The sequence below is a fragment of the Anarhichas minor genome, unplaced genomic scaffold (genome assembly GCF_050575085.1).
Source record: "Anarhichas minor isolate MPS153535 unplaced genomic scaffold, ASM5057508v1 ptg000028l, whole genome shotgun sequence".
NCBI lineage: Eukaryota > Metazoa > Chordata > Actinopteri > Perciformes > Anarhichadidae > Anarhichas > Anarhichas minor.
The window spans coordinates 16,062,501-16,071,986 of record NW_027466474.1 but is presented as its reverse complement, the minus strand read 5'-3'; the positions used below and the strand labels follow the sequence as shown (position 1 = coordinate 16,071,986).

The 9,486-nt window shown below is 41.6% G+C and overlaps 1 protein-coding gene across 1 annotated transcript; it reads left to right on the top strand.

Annotated features, from left to right (window-relative positions):
• Nucleotides 1-860: 860 nt before the first annotated feature.
• Nucleotides 861-6,848, top strand: hdac3 (histone deacetylase 3). The gene is made up of 15 exons (XM_076103431.1): nt 861-1,050; nt 2,048-2,130; nt 2,282-2,424; nt 2,645-2,726; nt 3,018-3,074; nt 3,180-3,235; nt 3,323-3,456; nt 3,885-3,965; nt 4,088-4,161; nt 4,318-4,382; nt 4,587-4,676; nt 4,774-4,832; nt 5,094-5,173; nt 5,276-5,433; nt 5,532-6,848. The coding sequence occupies exons 1-15, from the start codon at nt 996-998 to the stop codon at nt 5,599-5,601; spliced, it is 1,287 nt and encodes a 428-aa protein (XP_075959546.1). The 5' UTR covers nt 861-995; the 3' UTR covers nt 5,602-6,848.
• The last annotated feature ends 2,638 nt before the right edge of the window (nt 6,849-9,486 follow it).

Genomic DNA, 9,486 nt, shown 5'->3' with positions numbered 1-9,486 from the left:
CAGAAGGCCCTACATTACATTGTTTGGGTTTCTAGTGACTTCTAGTCAACTATGAATTGCAATGGATATATTCCTAACATAGTGAATTGTTCTTCATTGTGTTTAAGTTGGTGGAATCCATTGTTACCAAGAAATCTGGTGGGGAACTTATAATAAATGAATACAACCGAACCAAGTCCTTGGTGGATGAAAGCAGAAGGAAAACGGTGAACATACTAGCAGCTGGGTCCGTGTACGTTTTGATAGTCTGTTTTACCTTTCAGTCGAAAAAACGACAATACGGTAGCTACCATGGTTTTCTCGTTTTTCGTTTCAAACCAAAATCGGAAAAACGGAAATGGGCCGTCGTATTTGCGTTTTTGGTTTCTGAATTCAAAAACGTAAAAACCACAGAACCAAAGTCAAATAACGAGCTGAATTTCGATATTTCCGTATTCTCGTTGTTTTCGACTAAACGGTAAAACAGACTATCAAAACGTACTGTATATCGAGGATTTTCATGTTGTTGTTTTTAATAAACTATACAGTGTTCCCGACAGGATTTTGGGAGACTAGTGGGTGGACCCGGACCCCAATAAGAAAATGATGTACATTTTAAAGTTAAAAGCATCAACCTGGTGCACTTTGAGAGCAATACTAAGAGGCTAAATATATGAGGTTTAAGCGCTCTTGTAAGCAAGTTAAACAGAAGGCGTTGACTTTATGCCAGTAAATGCTGGTTAAAAAATGACTATAAAATAACAAAGAAATTAACAACATGGTAGTCTCGGTAAACGGAGTAGAGTTTATCGGTTATTTCAGAAAACGTCGGTTATTTCAGAAAACTCCTTTCCGCCTCCTCCCCTCTCCGTCATTACGGTCCCCGTCTGATGACGTAAACGAGTCGGTGTTTACAATGGCGGCGTTCTGCTAATTGAAAGAAAATGTGTGATTTATATAGTTGCAAGGAACAGTCGTAGTTTTGCGGAAATAAGTCAGAAGATACTTCTTTCACAATGAACAATAGAACCTCTTATTTTTACGACCCAGACGTGGGCAACTTTCATTATGGTGAGTTGGGTTATCGTAGTGAACAGGCCTACGAAGGGGGATGGTGCTGGAGCAAGCTAGCTACATGCTAATAACTTCAGGGACGCCACTTTATGTTTCTTTTTTTTTTGGAGCATTTCACGCTCTCTCTGTGCATTGGGAGGTCTGTTGTGCAGGTGTTCACTACAGCACAGTTTCATAACGTCGACGACGTATTGTGCAAATGCCATAACGTCTGCTTTGCTAAGCTAGCTAACGTCAGGTTACAAGTTGTCATTTATTTAAATCTTCCATCATGTGTCACTCTGTCGATGCAGAATGTCAGCCTGAGACGTCTCGGTAGTTCCTACAGTAACTTTAACGCTTTAAAATGGGTAGTTTATCGTAAATGCAGATTTGCTTGTAAAAAAGAGCCATCGTATGTACAGTTGAAGTGAAATAATATCGGACCCTTTATTATTTACGACAGTAATCCAATGCACCGTAACTCGCGTTGAAACTTGAAACTTAAATGCTCTCAGGATAGAAATATACAAAACGTCAGAGCGGAAGAATGTTTACAATGTGGAAAGAGCATGGACACACATGATCTATGTTGTGAGGTTATTATTTGCTTCATATTGATTTTATTTAAAGAGAGAGTCTTTACGTGTATAGCTGCACACTTTCCATAAAACAATAGTTTGAAATGTAGTAATTCTGTGTGTTTTAGTATTTGTTGTTAGTGTAATAATAAAAAAGTCCTTTCAGCAGTGATTTTACTATATTAATGCATTTGCCCCTGTGTGCTGTGTTATGTAATCCAGATGACTTATTTCAATATTGGGCGTCATGGTAGTCGCTCTTATAGACTTATCTTTCTGTTTCTGTAGTGCACAACAGATTATATATTGTATACTTATTATTTTTTTTAAATCACTGAATGGGAGAGATTCTGGAAACCCGATCTTAAACTGAGTCATTCCGTATTCGGTTCAGATATCTGTGCTATAATGTGGAATCTGTCCGTCTCTGCCAGGTGCTGGTCACCCCATGAAGCCTCACCGTTTGTCTCTGACTCACAGTCTGGTGTTGCACTATGGACTGTACAAGAAGATGATGGTGAGCAGCACGGAGAGATCGCTGTCACAGACTGAGACCCTGCGGATGCTTCTATCGCTGAAATAACATCTGCTAAAACACCAAAATCAGGAGTATATACTAACACGGAATTTCACACTGCACTTTTTTCTAACTTGTCTGTTTTCATTAGGTGTTCAAGCCATACAAAGCGTCTCAGCACGACATGTGTCGGTTCCACTCTGAAGACTACATAGACTTCCTGCAGAAGGTCAGCCCCAACAACATGCAGGGCTTCACCAAGAGCCTCAACACGTTCAATGTGGGAGACGACTGGTGAGTTTTACTCTTCTTTCAAAGAAACGCTTTGTTTTGGAAAGTTCTTAAGGCCCTAAAATTGTTAATGATTTTTTTTTTTTACACTATTGCAATTTATTGTTATAGCATTCGAAATCCCCATCGATTCACAGTCATCAAATACCAGGTCATCTATATAACTGTTATTAGAGGACGGACTAACTAACTAACCCGTAACTCAAATATTTTGTGTTTTCAGCCCCGTGTTTCCAGGTCTTTTTGAGTTTTGCTCCAGATACACAGGAGCCTCCTTACAGGGAGCCACACAGCTCAACCACAAGGTGAGACACGCACGCTAACGCACGACCGAAGTCAGTGGAAACCAGCGGTCCGTGCCATTTAATTAGCTCCCCTGTCACAAGCATCACAGCCCACGGATTTAGAAGAGTTTCTGTGTTGTTTCTGCTGCCATGGTAACTTCCTGCCCCGCTGCTGAGCATGAATTAGAGATGAACATGTGTGGAGCAGATGATGCCTCAATCTCTGGACATCACTCTTTGTTGAACTGAAACGGCCGCAGCACTGCTGGTAGCTGTAACCTTTTAATTTGACTTTCTACTTTGTTTTTCCAGATCTGTGACATCGCCATCAACTGGGCCGGAGGTTTGCATCACGCCAAGAAGTTTGAGGTCAGAAGAAAGTGCCGTCTATAGTTTTCATTCCTTTCTGCCGAGCCCCTTATGATCAGCTGTGACTGCTTAAAGGACGAAAATGACTTTTTCTGTGTTTTGCAGGCGTCTGGGTTCTGTTACGTCAATGACATCGTCATCAGTATTCTGGAGCTACTCAAGTAAGAGCAGACACTCTGAAGAACTTTCATCAAGTGTTTGCTGTGTGTGTTTCTCTCTTAATAACTGTGTGTGTGTGTGTGTTACAGGTACCACCCTAGGGTTCTGTACATCGACATAGACATTCACCATGGCGACGGCGTACAGGAGGCCTTTTACCTGACCGACCGCGTCATGACTGTGTCCTTCCACAAATACGGGAACTACTTTTTCCCGGGAACGGGTACGAGCCGCATTAAACACTCGACTCACAATGTGTCGTTGGAATGTTTTCAGTGTGTAGAGTACAGCCTGGACATTTGTGCACTCATGTCAATTTTACTTCAGTTTGTAATCACTGCAAAGACAAATGACACGTTTATTTGTTCGGACATTCTTTTTTTTTTTTTTTATGTAGGACATGTACCGCTAAGAAAATGAATGGATAACTATGCAGTAGGGACATATTTAATGTGCACGTTTTAATAAGACAAACGATGTAATCTGAGCGGCTTCAATATGCAGGAATCCTGGCGTTAAATGTAATACCCCATAGATAAGTCACACAGTAAAGTCTATCGTCAAACGTCAAAAATTCCCCCATTTACATTATGTTACTGTGTTGTCTCTGTATAGGTGTGTATTAATACTGTGTGTGTGTGTTGGCTGCAGGTGACATGTATGAGGTGGGAGCAGAGAGCGGTCGGTACTACTGCCTCAACGTTCCTCTCAGAGACGGCATCGACGACCAGAGTGAGTTCACTTCATTATTGAAACGTAACACCTATCGTCTAAAATAACACACAGAGCTCTGCAGATTCATACTGCTGTGAACTTCAACAGCCAACATCTGTATGTGTGTGTGTTTGTTTCAGGCTACCGGCAGCTGTTCCAGCCGGTCATCAAGCAGGTGGTGGATTTCTACCAGCCGACCTGCATGGTTCTACAGGTCAGTCCGGCACTGTTGTCATCTCGTCTCAGTGCGTTGTGCATCATTTTAGAAGATGACATATGAATTGAACCCGTCCCGTTATCAGACGTTAAGGCTGCATGTGACCGTAGGAGGAGCGACCTATATGAAGCCTGTGTGTTCTTCTCCTTCCAGTGCGGAGCAGATTCTCTGGGCTGTGACCGGCTGGGCTGCTTCAACCTCAGCATACGAGGACATGGGTGAGACTGACTTGTGTTCAATACGCCATTCTATGTTATATGAAACGTGTTGTCTTTGTAAACACTGACTCATTTCCACACCATTATTTAGAGTGTATACACAGCGCCATCACATTCCATTTAGGTCACGTTCAGAGTGTAGCGTAGCGGTAACGATGGGCTCATATGCGTGTTAACGTGCGTGCTTTGCTCTCCGTCGGTCAGCGAATGTGTGGAGTTTGTAAAGAGCTTTAAGATTCCTCTGTTGGTCCTGGGAGGAGGAGGCTACACCGTGAGGAACGTGGCTCGCTGCTGGTAAGTGTTCTGCGCTAAACATGGAGGGTTTATGTTCTGAGTTTAGTCATGAGACGGGCTTCGTTGTTTAAAGGGTCTTGTTCTGTTGTGCCCGTAGGACCTTTGAGACGTCTCTGCTACTGGATGAATCCATCAGCGATGAGCTGCCTTATAGCGGTGAGTTGTGCTTTAACATGCTAAACTGTAAGCGTTCAGTTATCAGGAGTATTCACCTACAATGCACTTCAGTGTCTTTGGCTTCAGCATCAGAGTCCTGTTGTGTTTTTGTGGAGTAGAAGATCATCGTTGAGCGTTTTCAACCTTGACATTTATTTTTTTAGATCTCTGAGAAGATGCTTTTTAGTGAGAATTCAATGGAACTCATTTTCCCTCCCTGACTTCTGTCCCTCCTCCTCCTCTTGTTTCTGTCCACTTCAGAGTACTTTGAGTACTTTGCTCCAGACTTCACGCTGCATCCCGATGTGAGCACCCGGATAGAAAACCAGAACTCCAGACCGGTGAGACATAGTCCCGCACTAAAGCGTAGTCCTTGTCCAGATGCGTCTCCGGGCGCTTTGACGAGTTGCATAAAATTAATAAATGTAAATGTTTTGCCGCAGTACTTGGAGCAGATCCGTCAGACGGTGTTCGAGAACCTGAAGATGCTGAACCACGCGCCCAGCGTCCAGATCCACGACGTTCCCTCCGACATGCTGAGCTACGAGCGCACCGACGAGCCCGACCCCGACGAGAGGGGGGGCGAGGAGAACTACACCAGGTCGGTGCTCCTTCAACGGGGCTGAGACGAGTGCTAGCGCATGTTCCATTGAAAAATCAATTTGACTGCAATAATGTTTCCCAACTGTTTTCATTCAGGCCGGAGGCAGCCAACGAGTTCTACGACGGCGACCACGACAACGACAAAGAGAGCGACGTGGAAATTTGACGCTCGGGGACGGAAGGAGCGGAGCTTCTTCCTTTTCCTAGCAGCGTCACGTCGTCGCTGCAGAGTGACCAGAAACGTCTCTGGAAGGACTGAAAAGACTCCCCGAGCTCCTCTCTTTTCGCTCTTTAGGTTCTCTTTCTGAAATCAGCCGCCCTTCACGCTGACATCACGCTCGTTTCGACTCATCGGAACAGTAACGGGATGTTTGCACCTTGTACATAACGTCAGTGAGCACACCTCCATTACAGCAGTATTCCCATTTCTATGCGGGTTTTTCAAATATTGTAACAGACGGGGGGAGCCCAAATTCCACACACTTTAATAATGCTGGAGGCCGAAACATAGACACAGTGTCATGTAAAGGGTTACCAGACGTGATGGTCCTCATTGTTATGAATTTACAAACATGGTCAACTAGTATCAGGATGCAGAAAAAACACAAAAACATTTTCTACATGTGCTCATGAAGATGTGCAGACCTAGATGTTGGTAATAGCATATTATTTTCCTTATTTCTTATTTTTTTTTTCCACTTGTAATCTTGGTCCCGTTGTGTTAGTGATGCGATGTATTTGAATTTTGAAAGAGAAAAATGTCATTTTAACAAGTATTCTTTTATCAACTGAATTGAACTTGATTTGGGCGTCGTCAGTTTGCAACCCGCTGAGATTTAAGAGAAAATGAAGCTTTGAATTGTTTTTAACAGAATCTCAAAGGTACAAACGAACCCATCAGTCGTTTCTTATATTTTACAGTCCCTGCGGAGTTGTGAGAGTTAACTTAAAATCCTCCTCCATCATTCATGTGCCTTACAGCGCTGACAAATGGAGCCTGTGCGTGTGTGTAGAGCTGGGCACTTTCATATCAACTTCCCTTTCTTTTTTTTCTTTTTTTTTCGACATTTTCTAGAAGTGAACATCTGTGAACGAGGCAACTGGACTTGAGCTGAACGAAACAGGAAGTAGTTTCCTGTCTTTTCGTTCCTTTCCTCCCGTATTCTCTGCTCTGTACTGTATCTACACGTATACATGTATGAACTGTCAGTGTGTTTGTGATGTAGAAGAGGACGAGCGTGGTGGAACATTTTATACTGTCGTCAGAGTGCTGGTCCTTCACTGGGCTCATTGCAGGGCTCGAATCACTTCTACCATCTGCCACATCCCGTCCTCTTTGAGCCAGAAACAGGTTTTTATGTTGTTTTTTTTATATCGTTGTCTACTTTTTAATAAAAAAAGAAATTGAATCAATGCATGTAATATGAAAGTATTGTGAAGGCAGATCTCTAGCAGCAGGTTCTGAACCTCGCCACCAGAGGGCGACATGGTGGCAATGAGAACGGAAGTTATTGTAAATCAGAATCAGAACCGTTTATTCGTCACGGTGTGTTGCACATACAAGGAATATGACATGGCGACTGGTGCATAACATTAAACAATCAACAACAATTAACACAAAGCAAAAAATAGAAACGTTGAAATTTACTATAAAATATAAAATATAGTGCACAAACAGTACTATAAACAAGTATAATGTAAGTGTGATATAAAATTGTCACGTGTATTTAAATAAAGAAACAGAAGGGATGTGCAGGGGAGTGACCGGTAGGTCACCTGAATCCGTTTTATTGGCTATAAGTACGTATACCAGGAATCCAGTTTGTGTTGCTCTCTCTAATCTGAACAAGAGTAAACTCAAACATTTATTTATTTATTGTGTACATACATGTACATGTCGTGATTTGATGAAAACTGAGCCATGTTTCATCTTTTTGTGTCAAGTTACAAAAAATAATTGAACTTAGGAACCTTGGAAACCGCTGTAAAACCTGACATTTATTTTGAATAGTCATGAAGTCATAGTATCGTATGTTGAGAAAAGTCAAAAGGTTATAGTATTGTATGTCGAAAAAGTTTTTTTTTTTTAAAGTCGGTATAGTATATAATATTTGTGTTAAATGAGAGAAAAGCTTTTTGATTCAATCATAAACATCACACCAGAAAGTTTAGCTATTAAGAAAATAAAAAGAAGTGGTCCATAGTTTCTATTTCGTCCTCAGAAGGTGAGTTTAATGTGTCATAAAGTTAAGGGTTCATCTAATAAATGAGTGAAAGCCCAAATATCTTTCTCTGAAGAAATAAAGATCCATTTCTGAAGAGAATAGATCTGTAATCCCAGATGGGAACCTCGTGTGGTTTATCATTGTGTTTGTACAATAGTTTCTAATATAACCACCTGTGAATGAAATGAGGATCATTCTACAGCTCAGTTTCTGAACAAAAAAAAAGTCCCAACGCGATAGAAAATCAAACCCACGAATCTTTCTTTTTCTTTAAATCCCTGAGAACACAAAACCAGAAGCTGTTATTTAGTAGAAAGATCCATTCAGTCACTTTCTTTAAATAATGTAGTCAAAGTTTAACTTGCAAATTATTTTTCTATTCGTTTTCTTTTCCTTTAAATACTGGAATGCTAAAACAAAAAAAGCCACATCTTGGTTTCCCAGAACACACCTGCTGACACACCCTTACACAAAATACACAACGATGGATTTCATTCTGAAATGCTTTTTCAGAAGCCGACACTAAATCTTTTCACCGGTATCCAGAATGTTGGAGAGACAAATTGCTTGTGTGTGTATCTGTGACTGACAGCAGCAAAATAAACAGGTGACGACTGTGATCTGTGCTGCTGGCAGCGTCACGGATTCAAAACGTGGATCTATCTAAACGGATTATGGTGCTACTCAGGAAGTATCACACGTTTCTGCATGTTTAGTTCAAAATAACTTGAGCCTGAATTCCACAAAAAAGAGTCACCGCCTCACCGTGTTTGTTTTGAACACCTGTTCAACGAGATTGGTGGAGATTTCCCACATAAGAGGAACCAGACTTAACTGCTGGTAGCAGAAGGGAAGGGAGTTATAACACAAAGCAGATTTGTTGCCCAGCGTCCACAAGATTTACCTGTAAAAGTGTTTAACCGAGGAGGGGATTTAATGTTTGTCTCCCTAATGTCTTTCAGTTCTTCTCCACCCTTCCCCTCTTTCTTTCCAACATAAATAATACAAATGTGTGTGTGTGTGTGTGTGTGTGTGTGTATAAGATGATAAGAGCAGATGTGCCCGAGAGGTCCACAGGCGTGTATGTGTATAAAAGTCTTGACGGCTGAATCTTCCAGAGTGATTTATCGGTACACCCTTCTAAACACTACATCCAATTCCTGCATCCACATGAGCCAATAACCGGAGGAGGAGTGAATGATTGAGTCGATGAAAGTGAGAAGCTTTCCAAAAACTTTTTTTTTGTCACCTTGGCTACAACTTACAGCCTTAATTACTTTCGTCATCGCTAAATTTGTCAGTTAAAACAGTCTATGCGTGTGTGGAAGTTTCTAAAAACTTGCATTCTCTCTACTGACCAGCAGGGGGCGACTCCTCTGGTTGCAAAAAAATGTCAGATTGTATAGAAGTCTATGAGAAAATGACTCTACTTCTCTCTTAATTTATTCTCTCAGTAAACATTGTAAACATGAGTTTATGGTCTCAATCTCTAGTTTCAAGTCTTATTTAATACAGCATGATGTTCATTTAGTAAATTATGGTCCATTTAGAGTTAAATAGGCCATAAAGCAGGGTATGCTTTAGGGCGGGCTTACTGTGATTGACAGGTCGCTGTCGCTACCAGAGCCGTGTACGGCGTCACTAAGTCACTCCTCCACATTCCAAATACGGTAACCTCCATTACGGAATGGTTATGAAAATAACCACATGGAGGCAGCAATAATCCAAGCTGGTGATGGCGAAATCGCCGAACTCGAGTCTTCAGAACAGCAGTCCACAAACCAATGGGTGACGTCACGATGACTACGTCCACTTCTTATATATTG